This window comes from Boleophthalmus pectinirostris, unplaced genomic scaffold (genome assembly GCF_026225935.1).
Source record: "Boleophthalmus pectinirostris isolate CB_2022bp ecotype Guang Dong unplaced genomic scaffold, ASM2622593v1 HiC_scaffold_17, whole genome shotgun sequence".
Classification (NCBI taxonomy): Eukaryota; Metazoa; Chordata; class Actinopteri; order Gobiiformes; family Gobiidae; genus Boleophthalmus; species Boleophthalmus pectinirostris.
In genome coordinates, this window is record NW_026571115.1 from 7,520,778 (window position 1) to 7,542,927 (window position 22,150).

The 22,150-nt window shown below is 40.8% G+C and overlaps 1 protein-coding gene across 1 annotated transcript in view; it reads right to left on the reverse strand.

The window, feature by feature from the left end:
- Positions 1-2,441: 2,441 nt before the first annotated feature.
- Positions 2,442-22,150, reverse strand: part of shank1 (SH3 and multiple ankyrin repeat domains 1) — a 108,699-nt gene continuing 88,990 nt past the window's right edge. Inside the window, exons 19-27 of the mRNA XM_020933231.2 lie at positions 21,665-21,745; positions 15,605-15,613; positions 13,460-13,486; positions 13,016-13,072; positions 12,709-12,824; positions 11,659-11,779; positions 5,984-9,422; positions 3,800-4,687; positions 2,442-2,529 (exon numbers count right to left, since the gene is read on the reverse strand). Coding sequence (XP_020788890.2) covers positions 2,442-2,529; positions 3,800-4,687; positions 5,984-9,422; positions 11,659-11,779; positions 12,709-12,824; positions 13,016-13,072; positions 13,460-13,486; positions 15,605-15,613; positions 21,665-21,745 — 4,826 coding nt within the window. The remainder of the gene's footprint in view (positions 2,530-3,799; positions 4,688-5,983; positions 9,423-11,658; positions 11,780-12,708; positions 12,825-13,015; positions 13,073-13,459; positions 13,487-15,604; positions 15,614-21,664; positions 21,746-22,150) is intronic.

Consider the following 22,150-nt stretch of genomic DNA (forward strand, 5'->3'; position numbering starts at 1 on the left):
TTTGTCCAGTAAAACCTAAAAAAGCGGATTTAACAAATACAATTAATGTAAATACGAGTAGTAGTTTGCCATAATTTGTGATTGTGATTGTCAGAGGTGGGTAGTACTCAGTTACATTTACTTTTATACAGAAATTGTACTTTTCAGAGTATTTTTCTCACAGTATACTTTTACCCTACTTGATAATATTTAACTTGAGTAAAGGTTTTGGTTCCTCTTTCGTCTTCAAGTGAAAAAAAGCTTTATGTTGACAATAAATGATTTGAATATTTGTGTTTCTTGCAGCGCTCCTTCAGATATTACTTCATTTTTCTAATATTTGTGTTGATCCTTTGAAAGTACCAGATTTTGTGCATTATTTGATGTTTTGTCCTTCAAAATACATTATCTTCAAATTATAAATCAGATGTTACGTCCTGAGTTACTCTTTAAGTTACTCTTACTTAAGTAATCTGTTGGATACTTCTACTTCAGTAATATTATTTTGCAGTAACATTACTCTTACTTCAGTAAATTTTTTGGCTACTCTATCCTCCTGAATGTTGTAGTTAATCCTAGTTTCTCCACTGAAATAACATTATGTTCCACTTCCCTTTTGCCTCCAGTTGCTTCCATTACAGAATTTCGACTATTCTTGTTTACATACTTTTAAAGGGTCTATAGTTAAAAATAATATATAATAAATAATATAACTGGCCCGTTTTTACTGCATCACATGATTTAATCTCCACGGCATTGCACCAGATTGCCTTCTAACTAACCACTAAGCTTTGATAATGTCTAATATATAATTACATTTACAAATATAATTCCACTCATAAAGGACTATACTTTAACTATTGCACATTCAACCCTTCTGAAAATAGTCTCTTTAATAAAATCCATAATTTTTTGGTGGTGGTATATATTTTTGTAAAAGTAGAGTGATAAAATCGTACCGTATGTTCACTTAAAACGCAAGTATATTGTGCAAGTCCATTCATTTCTGTAGTTACATTTGAACACAAATATTATGTAGTTACTGTGTGGAAAATGGCGAATATTTCAAGCTTTAATTTCATTGGTGGATTTCAGATTCTAGATGTGATGATGTCATACTGTCAGATGGAGGCAAGAGACAGATTTTCCCCATTGATTACATTGTACTTTGCCATGTAATAAATAAAAGGTAAATTAATAATAGTTGAACCCAGTTATTTCTATTAGTGATTAGACCAAAGAACTCTCTGTATTACAAAAAGCTCATCTTCCCATCTCTTTTAATATTACTGGCCTATATAATGTTGTGATGCCGTGTGAAACCCATCAGTACTTTATGCTATACAAATCATTTCTATGTGTTTTCAATTCACGTTTATTCACTTTTCAGTTTTTATCTTAAAAATGACCAAAAAATGCATAACTTTGTCATTTTTCCAACTTTAAAATTTGAAAACTGTTCATGTTTATAAAGTGTGAGTGCTGAATTAATACAAGTTAGAGCAGATTCACACTTGTCAAGATTTGGTCCTGTTTTAAGCCCAGTTAAGTTCAGCTGTAGACTTCATTTGATCCTGTTCTAGTCCTGGTTTAGTTCTGGTTTAGTCCCAGGTTGGTCACCTTGTCGATGTGGTTCATGTTAAAGGTGCACTGTGTAACTTTTTCTGGTGGAGGGTCTGTCAAATGCTTTTTTCCATGGTGATTTTATTGCTTTGTCTGGAATGAAACAAAAACAGACCAAGTTACAGGTCAGATCTGTGTAGAGGCAACCCCGCTCAGTCAGAATGGCTGTTTTACTAGGTATTTTTGAGCTGTAAATTAATAAATGTAAAGTAGAACTTTTTTAATGTCATACTGTGGAACAATCCAGGCAGAGCAACGACATATGCATAGAAATAAGCATACGACAGACCCCCAACCGAAAAGTTACATAATGCACCTTTAGGTACGACTGCACACTTGCTTAGATTGTTGGAGTTGAACTGCAGAAATGAAATGACTTCCCCAATATTCTACACTGCAAATTACATGAACCAGACTTGAATGAAAAGTCAAAACTTCTCAAAACAAGTTCATAACCTTAACTCAAAACCTTTTAGTAATTAACACAGATATTCCTTGTTTCGTTGCCTCTGAATTTACCAATGTCACGAGCATATCTTGAGCTGGATGATAAAAATTAAACTCTGTGATGACACGACTCAAACCACATCTCCTCCTCCTCTTTCTCTCTTCCTCTCTCTCATCCAAACTAAACTAAACGCATCATGAACCACTGTGTCTCCCTCATTTCTCTTCAGGACATCCCAAATGCGTTCCCCATCTCACCGAGAGGTCTACCCCCCTTTAATTTATGGAGTGAAGCCACAGCAGTTGTGTCTTGCCCCCTCATTGATTCCGAGCGTTGTAGTTTCTATTCTGTGTCTCGTGTTGTTTTTTTTCCGTCGCAGAGTTTCGCGCGTTCAGCTGCGGCTTCCATCGTCCCTCCTCATGTCACTCTGGCCTTCCCGCGGAGAGAGCATGGAAATGGGGAACGGGCTGCTGGAGAGCCTGGGGACACGAGCAGAAGGACCAGAGCATAAGGACATGAAATGGTAATGAAGGGGGTTTCTACAGTATTTTGGGAGGAAAGAGAAAAAAAAATAGGAAAGTGGGTTTGACTTCTGTGACAATACATCTTATAAGAGTACATTTACATTTACATGTCCATGGTCAATGAGAATTCCAATGTCTAACTGCCATGTGTTAATACTGCATAATGCACAAGTAGTCATGAATTGTAGTCAACACTTGGACTTTTACCATTTATTATTTATTTATACGCTTGGGAGTGAGAAACACAATTTCGATTCTTCATATGTTTCGTATTAAGAATTGACAATAAACTTTTTTTGAATTTGAATAGTCCGGCAACAGCCAAATCACTGTTCTATATCACTGCTCTGCGGCCATCGCCATGACATCAACATAGCAAAGGGTAAACACATCCTCAACTGCTCTGAGTACAATGTAGGGAGTAGCTTCATTTAAAACACTGAAATAACTAAGTTGACATCTTTATATGCAATGGACAGGCTTTCCAGATTCACAAGTGAGACATTTCAGTTTGTAGCCGTGGTATAAGTGCATTAAACAACTTGGAGCCGTGCGTTATGCAGTTTTAACTCACTTCACAGAGGAACAACACTATGACTTCAGGACATGCATTAATAACATTGTCCTTGTGAATAGGGTTGCCTCTCCACAGATATGACCTGTAATGTACCCTATATTTGTCTCCTTTGAGATAGATAGGTTTAATCTCTACCATGGAACATTCTAGACAAGTAATAATATTTCCATGAAGACAAGCAGCTGACAGACCTTCCACCAGAAAAGTGGAGGGTCTGAAAAGTGGAGGTACCTGGAGTTGTGTTTTGTTTCATTCGCACGTTTGAGTAACCCCTTGCTGTTAGTCTGTGTGCATCTCGTCTCAAACAGAAAACACTCTGTGATGTCATGAGGTAATACAGGAAGTGTTTTTAAACTCCATACACCTTCACTAGAATAATTTGGATGATTTCTGACCTGGAATTGTGAATCTCTACTGAACAAAAGGTAAAAGGTAGCTGCTGAATTGAAAACTACCACTACATGACATCACAAGGTGGAATAGTGCATTTTGAGCTTTGGAGATGTACACAGACTAATGAACGATTACTCAAACATGTGTGAATGAAACAAAACAAAACTCCAGGTCTTTTTTTGATGAGGAAATGACATTCTAACTCACAAGAGTCAATTTTGCGTAATATAGGACCTCAATTCTTCTCATACCCACCTGTCTATTACCGTCCTCAGAGCCCTCTCGATGTTCATCCGATGCCCAACTCGAGTCACGCCCAGGTCCAGGTAGTCCTCCTTGGTGAGAGAGGGCAGGTGCGTCCCATCTATCTCATTGTCCAAAAACCTCTCCCTGTGCTCGCCCAAGTTCAGATACGTCAACCAGTCCGCCACATCGTACTTGGTCCAATAGGGCAGGGGCTTGGAAGCAAACGGTTTCGTGGGCGAGGGCGGAGGAAGGTGAGGGTAGCTCAGACATGGCGGAGGTGGGATAGGGTGTAAAGGTGGCGAAGAGGTCCCAGATAGGAAATGAGTTGGAGATAGCGATCGCGAAACAACTAAAGTGGAGTTTGGAGGTGGAGGAGCGCCAGATGGGGCAAATAAAGGAGGAGAGGGTGAGAAGTAGGGGTCACCAAGTGGGTTTGCGGGTGATGGGGGTGTAATTGACCCACGCAAATCGTAGATGGCGCTGTAGAGAGGAGAGGTAGGGAGCAGGGGTAGAGATGAAGGGCGTGGTGGTGCGTGTTTGGGGCGCTCCGTTGGGGAAATTAGCGGGCTAGGTGCACGTCTGCGCGCAATGTGAGACTCAGCTTTTCTAGACTCTCGACTGGGAATAAACTGGAATTCGAGAGCTTTGGAGCGGTAGACTGGCCGGTGTTTGGGGGAGGTGGGGTAAGGAGAGTAGCCCGTGGGGGAGAGGGGGGAGTGGGAGCGAGGAGGTTGGGATTGGACCTGGGGCTGAGGGGAGGGAGAGCGGCCCCAGTTTGGATACTGAGAGGCCGGAGTGGGGGAGGGAGAGAGGGAGGGCTGGGAGAGAGAGATGGGAGAGGGAGAGAGGGAGCGCACCGACGGAGGGCTCAGAGCAGAGGCAGAATCTTCGGAAAATCTGGAAAAAATGAATAAATAATATATTAGCAATTAGGAATATTGATTGTAATTATAGATGTCAAATTATACTATACAATAATATTAATATCTGGTCCAAATCCTACTTCTGATTCTTCCTTTTTTATGTTAATTTGGCAGATTTTTATGCCTGATGCCCTGTCTCTCTGGAGTGGGCAATGGAGAACACGTATGAGGATGGGTGGGATTTGAACCAGATACCCTTCGGTTAATGGCACTATGAAACTTTTCTATGTAGTTTGGGGTCCAAAACTTGCTTGTCTCTGTGAAGGTCATATCGCTTTTCCTGGGATGTTCCACAATATGGTATTAAGCATGTCTCTCTCCAAGGAGACAACCAGCAGATGCCACAAAGTCACAGGTCAGCTCTGTGGAGAGGTGACGGTAAGAAGGCATGTTTTTATAAGGTATTTTTTGCAATGAAAAACACTTTTCTCATTAAAAAAATTAAAGATGGATAAACTTAATGCCATACTGTGGAACTTTCCATGCAAAGCAAAAACATCTCCATAGAACCAAGCAAACTGTGAAGCCTGCAACACAAAGTTACACAGTGCATCTCTAATACAGTTCTTAACCTATTATAGACTATTGGCAAAATCTATTCAAGTCAAGGAATTTTGTTGAAATTAAACACAAGGTTATAGCTGGAGATGTACAGCAACACAATTTGCTGCAATATTGAAGTTATTATTAAATTTACTAGAACATATCTGTGATTAAATATTTTTCTCCCATGCATGTTTGTGGGTGGCAGTGTAGACTTAATTTTGAAGTTTCATTAAAGGTGCACTGGTAGATAGCTGCTAGTTACTTGTCTCCATGGAGATATTATTGCTTTACCTCCAATACTTCATAGTAAGGCATTACAGTTTTCTCCATAGAAACAAGCAGGAGACACCACCAGTCCAATTTACAGGTGAGATCTGTGAAGTGGCGACACCACTCACAGTAAGAATGCATGTTTTTAAAAGTCTTTTTAAAAAACACCCATCATTTCACAATACATCTTCTAAAAGTTACAAGTTATAAAAGTAAAAGAATCTCTATGGTAGCGGACCCCCACCCTGAAAAGTTACAAAAAATAGCAAAAAACTATCCATTGTACTTTAAATTAGCTGGACCGCTGACTCCACGGATCTGCACTCTGCACCTTTTTACCTCATTAAGACCCATAGATTCTTTACTTAACTAATTTATCCTCTACGGTGCATTTATAATTGTAACTATATATATTTTACTTATTAAACCTCATTAGGCTGTGTTGATAGAGTACCTGTGTCTGCTGAGGGCCCTTTGGCTGCTCCAGCTCTCTTTGCTTCTGTGCTGCAGCTTGTTGCTCAGTTCGTTGATGATATTCGGTTTCATACTCGAAGACGGTGGGTAGACCTTTTTACCCTCCAGGAGCGCCGCCGACTCTGCACTCTGCGTTTCCCCCCAGAGAGGCTTCATTTCTGGGGTACGTGGCCTCTCGTAGTAGGGCGAAGCTGGACGTCCCAAATTCTGCATATCTCGTACTGTGTAGCTCTCTTGCCCGCTGTCCTCTTCAACCCCTCCTTCCTCGATGTCCTCCTCTTCGTGCTCATCTCGTCTTCGGTGAAAAGATGCGGGTGCGGTGCTTGTCTGACGGTGCAAATCCCCAGCGCGTCCTCCTTCCCTGAATCGGTTTGTTTTGGGGTATGTTGACGCTGCGGCTGCTGTGGCGTTCTGCATTTCGAAACTTTGTCCATCCAAGTAGCTCATGTATGACTCCAAGAAATCTCCTGCTCTGTCTGAATCAGTTGACCCCACCCTGCTACTGTTACCAGTCAACCTTCCTCCATCTATTCCTCTTCTACCACTCAAACCCAAAATGCTATCCAAATGGTGATCGCTACTGCTACGACTATCGAGTTCTTCAATCCCAGAATCGACAACTGTCTCTTGGGACTCCCCCTTTTTGGCAGTTGTGGCAGTCCGATGTTGCTCCGCAGTTCTTCTTCCTGTTATAACTGTAGTTGTATGAGAAGTCCGCTCGTGGTAAAGCTGTGTGGAGGTGCTAGTTGTGGAAGGCGTGGAGGAAGTGGTGGTCGGGGCGGAGGTGGCCGTCGTCGCCTGGGAAACGGTGGTGCCCCGATTGGGAGCGGAGGTGGCAGTCGCCTGGGGGTGCGCTGGAGGTCCCCTGTACGCTGGCGGAGGGGCTACTGTGTGTTGTTGAGGAGGGGTGGGTGAAGAGGAGCGAGCAGGGGGGTGACTGCTGTTGTAAAGATGGTGATGGGACATCGAAAAGGGACGATGATACGAACCAGCTTGGGGCGGAGGGGACACGGAAGGTTGGGGTTGCGTTCCGACCGAAGTGGGTTGAAGCGTGGATGGCGAAGCGGGCGGAGGAGGGTTGGGCGAAACTTGTGATGGAGACGGAACAGACTGCGTTAGATTAGCTACCTCACTATCGTATGACGTAAGGCTGGACGCTGTGGAATCACCTGCTTGCGGAGACGTTAACGGCGCCGGGAAACCAGTCCCGAATTGCTCCTTCTGTTGGGAAGCGGGCGGAGGCGGCGGTGGAGGCGGTGGTGGAGGTGGAGGAGGGGGCGGGACTTCCTGTTGATTTTGACGTGCCGCCATGTTTCGATGCATGCCTCCTTGAGCGTACCTCGCCATTGCGCTACCTAAACCTCTGTCAAAGCTATTGGCGAACTCTAGTGGAGGTGGGAGGGGATCTGCGTACACGAATTCATCATCTGCGTCTACGGATGGGGCAGGTGGGGGTAGGACCATCATCCCAGACCCACCTGTGGTACTGGTCTGTTGCTGCGTGCTAGTTGGAGGAGGTGACGGTGGAGTTAATGACAAAATGTACTGATCTGATTGGCTTTCCATTCTAAGAAACGACGGTCTTTGGGATCCTTGCTGTTGTCCTGTCGCATTATCAGTAACTTGCTCTGTCCTACGCATATAACTATCTTTGTCTCTTTCTCTTGACAAATCCCGCTCTCTGGACCTATCTCTTGGTTGATACCCTTGCGATTGATAGTGGTGCGTGTGGACAGTTTTATCTTCTGAAAATCTAACCCTTAACCCTTCTCTTGCCCCTCCTGCCTCTCTATCTCTATCTCCCGCCGCGGCCTCATCCGCCCACATACCCCTAAGAATCCGGGGTGAAGGGGGTCGACCCACTGTCGGGGTAGTAGCAGCTACAGACGAAGACGTGACTAAATAAGAGGAGCTTGAAGACTGAGCGGTGGAAGACACAGGTTGAGATGAGACGCTAGAAGTTGGGAATACACTAGACATTTGCCTGGTAAAATGATCCGGTCCCCTTCTTATTCTCGAATCGTCACGCAATGCTCTTTCTCTAGCCGCAAGGGCGAGACCAAGGGGCGAGGTGGGGTCTAGCGCTTTTCCTGTTAGCGGGTGTATAAAGGTGGTTGACGTATTCGGGGAGGGCTGCCTACCTGCTGCTGTATACAAATCAGTTGGTACAGATTTTGGCTGATAGTCCAAAGCTGATGAAGAGTATTCAGGTAGTCCAAAAGCAGGGGGCATACTGCGCGTGTGGTGAATGAAGGTGTCTCCTGAAAACATACCTTCATCTATAGATTTCGAAGGGCGTAGTCGTGTTGACGAGCTATCCTGTTGCGAACTAAGCTGTGATTGTGAAAGCTGAGTCCTTGAACCTCCGCTTAAATGATCACTGATGCCTCCTCCAAGTCCATCCTCCTCTGCAGACATAAACAAGGACGCACTCTTTCTTCTTGCTTCGTGGAATCTCTCTCTATCTCTTCGGGCGGCACCTACGATAGCTGCACCGAACTGGCTTGTATAGTCCATATTTTCCTGCGCTCTCATTGACGGAGGTGGAGGAGCAGGTACAGAGGGAGGTGCAGGTGGTTGTGGAGCAGGTGTTGAAGGAGGAAGTGGAGTTTTGGACTCATCCGATTCACCTGGACCGGGGACATCTGCTTCTACGCTGCTACCTTGACTGCTACGCCCACTACTACTAGTTGAAGGTGCTTTGACAATGATAGTCGGTATTGGGATTGAACTTTTCTCTAGCGAACCTTTGCTCCCTAGTGCCCCCTGCGTAGCTCTCAAGTCCTCCACCTTGGATTGCTTCACCAGGGGGCCTTTACCTCGTCTCGCTTGTCCTTTTGGCCCACCCGCTCCCACCCCAGTCCTGTCTGCTCGCTGCGGTTGTCCCTGGGCAGTTTGCTGTTGTTGGGGCATCACCGCGGCGATGCTGGAAGGCGGGATGGCGGCGGTACTGTAACCACGCCTGAGAACCGCCGTTTTCGCCGCTGTCGCTACTCCAACACCAGTAGACTCCCCAGGGTATGCAACCTTTCGCGACGCAGCTCTGCTCTGGACCGCATGTGCATAAACAGCGCTATGATCCACAACTCCTCCTCCACCTCCACCTCCTCCACCGACCCCACTTCCGGAGCTCATGCCAGGTACGCCCGCCCTCTCCCTGCCCCCGTGGGCGAAGTGCACGGGCTGCTGGGAGTAAGACTGGTAGTGCGCGGAGGTGGCAGAGGCCTGGGACATGGAGACGGAGGGCTGCTGGGAGGATTTGGCTCTCCATCCCAGGGGCGGGGCGGAGGAGAAGGGGGGTTCCGGGGGCGCGGTGGTGGGGGGAGGGGGGATGTCGTCCGGGCCAGGCACAGACAGACTGCGGACAAACTTCATGGTCGGAGGGTGTAGAAACTGTTTCACCTCCTCCTCAGGGGTCCCTACAGCGCGCCATTCACAAACACAAAAATTATAAGGTGTTTAAACACAACTGATATTTAAAGGTGCATCGTGCAACTTTTCTAGTGGGAGGTCCATCAAATACTTTTCCATGTGGACATGTTATTGCTCTGCCTGAAATCTTTCACAGTATGATATTAAACCTTTCTACCTTCAAGGAGACCAAACCAGACCAAGTTACAGGTCAGATCTGTGGAGAGAAAACCCTGCTCACAGTCAGAATGCCTTTTTTTCTTGGTATTGTTGAGCTACAAACCCGCCTGTAATTCAATACACGTAAGGTAGAGCTGTTTAATGTCATACTGTGGAACATTTCAAACAGAGCAATGACATCTCCATGGAGAAAAACCATTTCCATTTCCTCCACCAAAAAAGTTATGTAGTACACCTTTAAATTAGCAGTATAATCATTGCACTGCCTTATTCCTGTTTTTTTTTTTCTTTTTTTTTAACATTTTTATATGACTTTTTAATGTCTTTGTTTTTAAATCTCTGTATGCCTGATTGTATTACTGTGATGTACTGAAATTAAAAAGCTGAATTTCCTTGTATCAATAAAGCATATCTATCTATTTAAATATGTTAACCATAACTGAACTCAAAGCAAAGACATACTATACCAGTTTATTGGCTAGAAAAGTGACAGCACTGCTTTGTCATTGAAAACAGAACTCTAAACAACAAAATAAAATGTCGGCATTGAAAATAAATATAATTGAAAATACAACTTTCTCTCTACAACTTTTTTTTAATGAAGGGGTGGCATATTGATTGCTTTTATAATGTATTTTTAATGATTACTGTTCTATGGCATCTTTATTAACCAGAAAATAATTTCCTTTCCTTCCTCTTTCCTTATAACACAGTGGCTTCTAAGGTAAGAAAAAGATGTGGGGTCACTAACTTGTAAATTGGGATAACTGGCAGAAAAAGATTTGGAACCAGTGCTCTAAGTAAACAGAGACACTGTAAAATGAAATAAAATAATATAAATAAAATAAGGAAACAAGAAAAAATTGGCCCAGAAACAAAAAATTACACTAGTACAACAGTTACTTCCAATTTCAATTCAATTCAGTACAAAAAAAAGTTTTGTTTCTGTTTTAAATGATAGAGTCACTTTTCTGCTGTTATAGTTAGCCTGCACAGACATTTATAACTTCAAATTTAAACACAGCTGGGTAACTCTAGCTCCAAATAATGCCATAAGGGTTAAATGGTATTACCAGAATCACTATTACTTAAGTGTGAAATAGAAAATAAAAGTGATGAGATTGTCTGTCTCTATCTGCCCACTCTGATGCCAGCAAGTCTGTCCACCATTAAAAATAATACTAAATGTGTTAGTAAACAAACTGGTTAGAACTGGGCAATGTAATACAATGGGTTATTTTAGCCAAAGTTTACTGTTACTTCAGCCAATCATTAATCGCTAAAGAGTGAGAAAATTAGCCAGTATAAACATATTGGGGCATTTAAAAACACTGTAAACTCGACAGTGTAGAAAAGTGAGAATAACAACAAACACTGAACAATTACACAGCAACAAACAGAAACAGCTGGACTTGGTTTGGACAGACATACAGCTGACATAAGGGCAGCACTGCAAAAAATATCTACAGAGCTCAAAATGACTGGAATTCAGAATAAAAATCTACTTTTTAATGTTTTATTTTTCTTATTTGAGTATTTTGAGTACCCTGCTGTTAAGATAATATGTGTTAAAACATGTCATGATTCAGGTCCCGGATTCTCAAACGCAAGACTCACTATTGGTAATGTAAGTAATGTAAGTAATGTAAGTAATGTAAGTAAGAAACAGCTTCAAATTAAGCAGTAAATGTACTTCAAGGTACAGCAGCTTTCTTGAGGTGGGACATCACCTGATTCGATGGTAATAGAAAGTTAAATCTATATAAAACTATATAACAGAAACAAGTAAAAGGTGGCCCTGCACCAGGTTTATGGAGATGCAAACCAGCTCAGAGTAAAGATGAATGTCGCAATTTTTCAGTGCATTAAACAACTATTCAGACATATTCAGCAGTGTGAACTATGTACTGTATTTGAATCAAATGGAGTGCCTCTAGCATCACAGTTTGTAAACAAGTGATGCAGGTAAAATGATCTAAAGTAAGATTAATATTCTGCATTTGAGTCATTTTCACTGATGCAGATCAGATTTTTTGCAGTGCGGAGTGTCACAGACAGCCTCACCGATTGACTTCTGCCGCAGCATACCGTGCGGGGGGCCGTGACCAGAGTACTGCCCGCGGTCATAGCCCAGGCCTAACCCTGAAGACATCACCCCCATCCCAGACTGGTCCCCATAGCCCTGCTAAAAACACAAGAACAAGAGCATTCTTTAGGAACAAAAATGCACTGAAAATACATTACTACACTGCAAAAAGATTTGTGTAAATTTAAATCAAAGATACAAGATAATATGCTGTTGTATAAAAAGCTTTTTTGCAATATATATAGGTAGTAAAAATAAAAAGTAACTTTTTTTGGTCATTCCATGACTCCATGAAAATATTACATTAAAAAAAAAGTTGCAAGTCTTTGAATGATGGGAAAATAAAGAAACAAAAGTGTGAAATAGCGGTCAGCGGTTTAGCAAGGTCAATAATTATTAGTGATGATAATTTAAGTCAGGAGAGAATTGAACAGACAAACAAGTGAGTAGTAGCGATGTAGTGTACCACATACAGTACACTGCAAACACTAGCGCTGCAGCTAACCATTATTTTACACTTAGTTTTAGTTATCATAAGTCAACTAGTCAAATGGTTATTTCTATTGTACATTGACTTTTTGAATAAATTTTTATCCAGATAAAGATTGACATGATGACCACCGCCAATTTTATGTAACATCACGTAAGACTGCTCTGATTCAAACCAGCTGTTTCCGACCATAAACACCCGGCTGAAAGGGCAGAGTTTAAAGTGTGGATACCTGTAAGACCAATCACACTGTTCCTTATACCTCCAGACTCCTTTGGGCAATACACTTAACCCACCTCGCCTTTAGTGTCTGCGTACATTGATGTATGAATGTGTGTGTGAATGGGTGAGTGGTCCCTTGCTGAAGTTCTTTGAGTGCCTTGAAAGTGCAAAAACACTACATAAAAATCTGACCATGTACCACCTTCTTGTGTGTTTTGTGTCTTTTAGAGTTTGTATAGATTACGATTATCAAAATACAACTATGACTAATCGTTGCAGCCCTATCAAATATACAGTACAGATATGGTCTCAGTACCTCGTTGCCGTAGAAGCTCCGCCCTCTCTCGCGTTTGGGCCCCGGTCCCCGTGTCCCTGGAGCCTCGTTGGTGTTGATTGTCTGCTGAGCGGCTGCAAGAATTTCATCTAATTTATCTGTGAGCGAGAGAGGGACAGAGAAAGACAGAGAGATAGGAAGAGGAGGAAGAGGAGAGGAGGAGGAAGAGGAGAGAGAAGAGAGGACAAGACAATGAAACAGAGATATGAACAGAAACAAAATGGCGGCGCGTTTTTGCATTGTGAGTGGAGAGACAGACTTTGATGGAGACACACATGGGGTTCCTTACTCAGAGCCATCTGATAGACTGTCCTCTTCTTCTCGGAAACTTGTGAGGATTCGAATTCTGAAAAACAAAACAAAAAAAACAAACAACAAAACAAACAAAACAAAAAAACATTGTTATTAAAGGTGCACTGTGCAACTTTTCATGCTTATCTCCATGGAAATATTATTACATTTACTATTATTATATTTGCCTTCATATAGATCTCTGGTTATTGTTTGAACATCATATCAGTAAGTGTGTGTCAGCATGCTAGTTGTTCAGCTTCACCATCACTGCAAAACTCCACACCGGTCTCTGAAAGTTGTGAATGTTGCTCATAAACTCATCATGGTGAATAATTATGTTTTTTCTTATTTCCTAATAGTAAAAGTACTCAGATAAATTAAAACAAAGTCATTTTTTGCAGAGAAAACAATGAATTCAAGCACGGAGCCTGTGACGTACCTGATTTTTTTTTCCAAGGGGTAGCAGCTGTAGGAGGACAAAAGGAGACTTGAGTTTGGCAGTGCTTGGTCGTGTTGTTACAGAGAATACTAATGACCGAACCCAGTCACCCCTGAGCCCAGAGCTTTTAACTGTTTTTGTAAAAATGGTTAATTGACAACAGCTATGCATAAAAATGACATATATGTTCGATAATACTGTAAGACACATGCACAACCCGGTCTGTTTTTAAAGGTCCAATATTACGTAAATCTGACTCCTGTGAGCTTTAAGCCGTGTTCTTATGTTGTTACTTCATTAAAAATATACCTGGAGTTGTGTTTTGTTTCAATCACACATTTGAGTAACCCTGTAATATTAGACAGTCTACATCTCCAAAGCTCCAAATGCTGTGTTCAACCTTGAAGTGGTAGTTTTCAACTTAACAGCTACTTTTTACCTTTTGTTCAGTAGAGATTGGAAATTCCAAAGCTGAAATGATCCATGTTTTCTATTTGAGAGAGGAACTCAACCTAAATATACAAAGTTTGCGTGTCTAACATGTGTGAATGAAACAAAACACAACTCCAGGTATGTTTTTGATGAGGAAACAACATTATAACATAGAGCAGAAAACATAGTATAATATGGGGCTTTTAACCTCTGAAAGCCCTTTAAGACAACAGCAGAGACATTCAGTGCAGTTAAAGTTGCATCCTTCTTTTGATTCAAACTTATGCAACAGTCAAGAGCACAAAAAGGTTGAAAAACATGCCTAAAATGTCCTTCAACAGTTTAGCCTAAAATGCCCCACAGTATGGCATTGAATTGATCCACCTTACTTTTATTCAATTGCAATAAAATACAATACATAAATTGTTTGTTATTGTGACTGGGCTAGTCTCTCCACATCTAATACCTACTTGTCTCCATGGAGATAGACTCTTTTAATGCCACTGTGGAACTTTCCAGACCAAATACAAACTTCACCACAAGCAGATGGCATACGCTCTTCCAGAAAAGTTACATAGTGCACCACACTCATAATATGAGCTAAAGGCTAAAAAAGTTTATAGCTTTACACCATACAACAAATGGGAAAATATACAGTATAGTAAAGGTTAGGGTAATAAGTAGGGATGTCCCGATCACATTTTTTTTAACCCCCATGTCCAAGTCCAAGTCATTTGATTTTGAGTATCTGCTGATACCGAGTCCCTACTATACTTCTATAAAACATTATGAAATGAACTCAGAGCAAAGAATAAGAACCAGGATGTATGGGGGATCAGACTGTGTTGATTTCAATGTGTAGTATTTGGTCTGAACTTAGTGTGAAAAATCAAATGTCCAAAACTTAATTTTATTAACTTTTCTAAACATGCACCATCATTGTTGAAAATCTTTACTTTTCACAGTCTGGTCTTGGAATGTGTAACTTAGTAAACTTAATGAACTGGACAAAACAGGAACCAGACCAGAATCAGATCAGACACAGAGACTAGACTCTGCACAATCTAGAGTTTGTATATTTGATATTATATGGAAGCATGTGTATTACATTTGAAACATTTAGGCTCATTTATGAAATCCAAATAATACCAAATCTTACCAAATAAAAACGATGGGTCATTCTGTGTATCTCTGGGGGCACATGTTAATAACTGTGATATTTATAATGTCACTCTAACAGTATAATGTAGTTAAATACTACATTCACCTGCAGTAAGACTATAGTTTAAGACATCTGTGCCCAACCCCGACCCCACTGGCTGCGCAGGTGTAAACATGGGGCCACAGAACTCCAAGCAACAGCGCCCGAGCACGCCATGGCCCAGCGTGAGTGCGCCGCTAGTACAGCAGGCGTTGGGGCAGACAGTCACGCTAACTGGACATCCCTGAGCAAATCCTGCGCCTCAGTAAAAAAAAAAAAAAACTGTTGTGTGCTGTGTGTCCTGTGTGTTATATACATATATAATAATTCCGATACCTGATCGGAACATAACGTACGAGTCCGGATCGAGTCCGCAGTCATGTGATCGGCCCCAATTTCCGATCACGTGATCGGATTGGGACAACTCTAGTAATAAGACTACTACACTGGGTTGTACGATCAAGTACACAATACAAGTCACAAAAATGAGAATTAAATAAGGTAAACCCCACCTCTTTCGACTGTTGAAGTGTTAGTGTCCCGTTAGAAGAGAAAGAAAACAGAGAAGAGAAAGTTAGTGGTTAAAATACATTGTTAACAGATTCTGTTATGTAACTTTTATCCACTGCTGCAACACACACTGGCCCTATATCCATGGGTCCAGGTCCAAAAGGATCAAAAATTAGGACTGTTACCATAGCAATTAACATTTCACTTTTGTTATTCAAGATTTAAAGTTGCACTATGTAAGATTTCTGGTAACGGGGTCCACTCGCTTGATGATATGGAGAGTTATTTTTTGCCTCAAATGTTCCTCAGTATGGTATTAAGCTTGTATCTTCACCAATCTGACATGAAGTTTCCCTAAGGGTTGCCTCCTGTTGGTCTCCATGGAGATAGATAAGTTTACTGCTTACTATGAAACATTACAGGCAAAGCAAGTAAGGTTGGAAGAAGGTAGAGGCCCCTCTAGAAATGTTACATAATGCACCTTAAAAATAAAACATCAACAAAAACAAAATTACTAAGTGGTTTCTAAGCTGTATTTTAATTTCCTCTAATGCCCTTGTTATGGGGTGAAGGGGGCGGGGCTGTACTTTAATGGGCTCGGTCACAGTCAGGTGGACCTAATGCATTTGGATGAGCAGATGGTTCACCTTCACACACTAAAGGAGGAGCAGGCCAAGAGTTTAACATGAACTCAAGACAATACAAAGGTGGTGGAACGTAACCAAGTAAAAGTACATTTTAAATTGGATACTTTACTTTTACTTTAGTACATTTGAGAGCATGTACCTGTACCTTCTATTCCACATTTTTGAACTGGACTGAAAAGTAAAAGTATTTTTTTAAATTTTATACTTGATAGTTTGAGGGATAAGGCATGAGGAGTTTATTTTTAACACATTCATAGTTTGAGCAAACAAACAGGTAGGAAAAAAAAGTCTCATAAGACCTTGAATTCTGCTCGTAATGCTTTAACCTTTTAGGTACACTTTTAAATGGGTACTTCAATACTTTTACTTAACTATTAAGTAACAAAAGTAGTAGTTCTTCCACCACTGAAAGGCATTATACTCAATACAAGCCTCCATAGTGTCATGTAACCAAATCAAAACATGCTCCATCCTCCAGCTAAGGCAATCCTAACCAAGACTAGCTCAAGATCGGGAAAAGGCCCCAGCAGCATAGGAGTATGGGCCTATATTAGTCACACACAGCAGAAAGGTGAAAGCACAGTGCTCAGTGAGGAGCTGCACATGCTCAGTGCTGCAGGGTCAAAGGTCAGAGGTCACACCACAGGAAAAAGTGAAGGGAAGATACAAGGTGCAGAGAGATCAGATTGTCAGCATTTCCATTAAACATATGTTGTATATAATTCCCGGTCTTTCTGTGTGGAGTTTGAGGTTTGCATGTTTCTCTTTGTGTCTGGGTGGGTTTTCTCTAGGCACAACAGCTAAAATCCTCCAGCTAAGGTAGTCCTGAACAAGACTAGCTCACGAAGACGGGTCCCCACTGCTCCTGACAGGTTGCTCCAGAGGCATTATGGATGGGTCAAATGCAGAAAATGTCCCTTGTGGGTTATTAATAAAGTATACTGTAATTTACTTACAGTAATATCTAGTCAGAACTAAGTTAAGACTAAAATTAAACATACCAAATAATCTCTGTACAAATGTCTTCATTTGTACAGTACATATACAATTGTGTACATGACATTATCCATTAAAGGTCCTACGCAAACTACTGTATACTGTGAGCTTTTAGCCATGTTAGAATGTTGCTAACTCACCTGGAGTTGTGTTTTGTTTTATTCATACATGATTGAGTAATCCTGCATTTTTGGGCTGTCTACAGCTCCAAACCTCAAAATGCTCTGTTCCACCTTGTGATGTCACGAAGCGGTAGTTTTCTAGTTAACAGCTACACTTTAGTTCAGTAGAGACTGGCAACTCCAGGGCTGAAATTATCGAAATCATTCAAGTTAAGGTGTATGGGGATTAAAAACATAGCACTTCCTGTATTACCACATGACATCACAATGTGGAACAGTGTTTTCAGTAAATGAAGAAAGAGAAGAACTCAGCCTTAATATGCAGGATTCATGTGTTAAACATGTGTGAATGAAATGAAACTAAATACAACTCCAGGTGTGTTTGTGATGAAGAAACAACATTATAACACAGATCAGAAAAGAGTATAAATAATAATATTGTCCTTTTAAACATATCTAGATCCTTGGAAGAAAGTCTTCCATTCTTTCAGACCAGCCCTAACCCCTTCATGATCCAAAACAGTTAGAATCATCAGAACATTAAAACTATAGCAGTGACGAGACCCCATAGCTCAAATCTTTACCATGTCTTCATAGATGTGGTGTGTAAATGGGGGCGTTGACCCTCTGCGCTCTCCTCCCACTGAATCTGCCTCAAATAGAGACATGCACATAAACCTGTTCTCATGGCAACAGCAGCAAAGTTAGTTTCTTTTTCTTAGTTTAAAATTACTCATCTGAATTATTTCATCCTACGTGAGATCCCTTACAAATGAGATCATCGATTTGCTCGCTCCCTGATCGCCACAGCAGAAATAGCCACGAATCAAGAAATGTTTAAACAGATTTTTAAGACAGATGCCCTTCCTCACTCAACCAGCCACATTGCTTGTCGAGCATCATTCCTCTAGTATGTGACCAGCTTCATGAAATCTAACTTTTTGAATCATTAAAGGTTCTATGTTATGCAAAACTGACTCTTGTGAGTTTCATTTGCACAGACACTTACACTTTTAATTGATTTTAATCAAAATCAGAGCAGAGACTGGTCATCTTTCTTCTCTTTACATTACATCTTATCATATGGTATTATTCAAGACACTATAAACTGCCTTTAGTTTATATGAACCTTTTAAAACCAAAATGGCGAGTCACAAAGAGAGGGAGGACAATTTTCCAATACAAAATGAATTTGAGCTGGAGTCAGTGGAGCCAGAAGAACACCCATGTTTATTTCCTATCTGGAACGTGGCGGCTAGCAAGTTAGCATTTCTATATACAGTCAATGGTGTCTACTCGATGGAGACCTATGTTTTCATGAAAGAAAGCAGATATTTTGATGGATTAATTGATAGACGCCCTCGACCTACTTCCTAAATCCAGCTTGTTGACAATATTGAAGTCTACATTAAATTGCTTTTCAGGATCTTAGTATTGACTTAGATTTTTTCCCCAAATAATTACAAGATAAGTACAGATTGTCTAGATTTAGTCTGTGCTGGTCACATAAAAAGTGCTACATATATTATCGATAAACTTAAAATACAGCTTTGCATGAGCTAATGATGAGGGCAAAGCATTATAACATGCTTAAAAGCTCATAGAAGTTGTTGTTTCTTGCACCACTCCTTCAGATATGATTCAGTTTTTCTCATTTTTCTGTCTATCCTTTAAAAATACCAGAGATTTTGTCCATTCTTTATTGATTTTGTGCATTTATTTTTGGCTCCTCTCCCACCTCTGGATATGACTTAATCCAGTTTCTTTTTAAAATACTTGAGTCATTGCCTTTAGAGTGAATCAGTTTAATGTGCATATGACAGAATTTCATGTTTTTCTAATTAATATCTTATTTGGTGGCATCATAGACTGTATACATAAATGGACATAGCAAAGTTCCAAATAGGAAGTGAGCATGGGCGTGCTTCCGGTTCCATCAACTCTGGTTCTAATTCACGTTCCATTAAAAAACGTCACCCTCTCTCTGTAACTGCTGCTGTCAGGCTCCTCATTTTGTTCTTAAAATGGTCATAATAACCCTTTCTACATGATCCTGGTGTTTTTATTTCGCTATTTTGTACGTCAATAAATTCCCAATCCTAATATGAACTCGGCTCCAAATTCGCCCCCAAAAACTGCCAGCCTCGGTGAGCTTCGTTTGACTGAAGTTGAATGCTATGGGTGACGTCACACTCCCTCAGTCCACTTCTTTATACAGCCTGTTAAGTGGCAGTTTCAGAAAAAATGGGGAAAAAGTTGAACGTTACAGGAAGTAGCTTTAGTTCTAGAAAGGGTTCATATATAAGTCGTGACTACACAAAATTCAATCAAAAACACAGGGACAATTTATGCGGTAGGGACACATTTTCTGTCTGCTTGAATATTAATTTGAGCAAATAAAGTTTGTCATATATTTTAGACAGGCTTTGGTCTTTGTTAACATTATGGTTGCCTGGTAACAGTTACTGAATTACTTCTATATATGTCACATCTGCTGCCTGTATCCAATCAGGAAGTAAAATTATGAAAACCTGTCAAACTATAAATAAAAGATAAAATTATAGACTTAGAAATCTAGATTATTATGTTAACTACGTTTTCATGGAATAAGTTCTGTAACCTGTTATTTTTCAATGTCAATTTAAATCAGGCTAAAAAGAGTAGCTGCTAAAAACTCTTTGGTTAGAAAAGAAAGTGTTGAATTTCCACAATCAAACTTCATACACATATTTTTCTGTGTACTTTTATACTGTCTTTCTGGTGCGCAGGTGTGAGGGAGGTGAAGGGTCACGGTCACGGTAAACGGAGGGTCACGTGAGAGGTGAAAGTTCAAAGGTCAACACTGTTTTGGGGGTTACCTGCAGTGGGGGTGCTCACAGTGACAGTGGGGACCCTCTGAAAGAACAGTGAAATGCATTGAGATCCAGGCAGCTGTTTAAACCTCAACCTCAACTTCAGATCAGGCAAAACATTATGAACAACTGACGCAAATACAGCAACATTATTACAACAGAAGCGTTTTACTATTTGTTTAATTAATTAATTTCATTATTTATAAAAGATGCATTAACTGCTTATTGAAATTTCAGCTATAGGAACGTCTGGGTTGGATCATCTGAACCAGAAGTAAACCAGGACAAAACCAGGACTAAACCAGGTCTAAACCAGGACTAAACCAGGACTCAACTAGGTGTAAAACAGTTCTAACCCAGGACTAAACCAGGGCTAAACTAGGACTGACTCAGAACTAACCCAGGACTAAACCAGCGCTAAACCAGGACTGACTCAGAACTAACCCAGGACTAAAACAAGACTGATCCAGGACTACATCAGGGCTAAAACCAGGACTAAACCAGGACTAACCCAGGACTAAACAAGGACTATCTCAAGGCAAACCCAAGACTAAACCAGTACTAAACCAGGACTAAACCAGGACTAAATGAGAACTAACCCAAGACTAACCCAGGACTAAACCAGGACTAACCCAAAACTAAACCAGGACTAACCCATGACTAAACCAGGACTAACCCAAAACTAAACCAGGACTAACCCATGACTAAACCAGGACTAACCCAAAACTAAACCAGGACTAACCCATGACTAAACCAGGACTAACGCAGGGCTAAAACAGGACTAACCCAGAACTAAGACAGGACTGAACAAGGACTGAATGAGGACTGAACTAGGACTAAATCAGGAATAAACCAGGATTATCTCAAGACTAATCCAGGACTAAACCAGGGCATGAAATGATTTGCACATTTGTTTTTAGCCTCGCTCCTTCAGATAAAATGTAATTTTTCTCCTTTTTATATCTATCCTTTAAAAATACCAGATTTTGGGCATTATTTAATGTTTTGTCCTTCTAATTACATACATTTTAAGTTACTCTTACTTTCTCTAAGAAATATTAATCCCAAATATTTTTTCTTGGACCATTACATTGTACTTCCACTTGAGTCATATTATGCTGAAGTAACGTTACGCTTACTTGAGTACAATTTTTTGCTCCTCTACCACCTTTTAGTTTTTAATTTGTCTCTTGTCATAATGTAATGCCTGATCCTTGTATATTTGAATCGCACTAATTTCATCTGTAGTTTCACATCCTCTTCTCACTTCGAACATCTTGAGAAGCCCCAGCGCATTCACACTCTCTCCTCTTCACCTCACATATGCACTTTCATATGCATCTCTTATGGCGCAGCTGCCTCGTGTTTGGGTTTGATATCAGGTTTCATTCTTGTCAAATCTTCTCTCTTTCACTGTATTTAAGTCTAGGGGAGGTTTGACTCACCCATCTCCTCCAGCTCCGATGTCATAGACTTGGACCTTAGGGCGATGGCTGGAGTGCTCAATCTCTTGCTTTGCTGAGGAACTAGACAGAAACAGGTGAAGAAAAAAATATAAAAAGTTAAAATTATACTATATTAGTACAATAATCATGTCCCACAGTATGGCATTAAACTCATCCATCTCTATCAATTTCCATGGAGAAAACACCAGGCCAAGTTATAGGTCAAATGCTTTTGTTCCAATAAAAAGACCTGGAAATGACTTAATGCAAGATAGGGAAGTTTAATGCCATGCTGTGGAACATTCCAGGCAAAGCAATAACATTTATACTGAGACAAAGAATTGGTGAACCCCCCATCAGAAAATTACATAGCACTCCTTTAAAGGTACAGAGGTGTGTATTGAATCTTAAATCAACACTGTGTAACTTTCTGGAAGTGCCATGTGATAGGCAAATAAAAAGTTAAAACCACACATTCTCCATGGA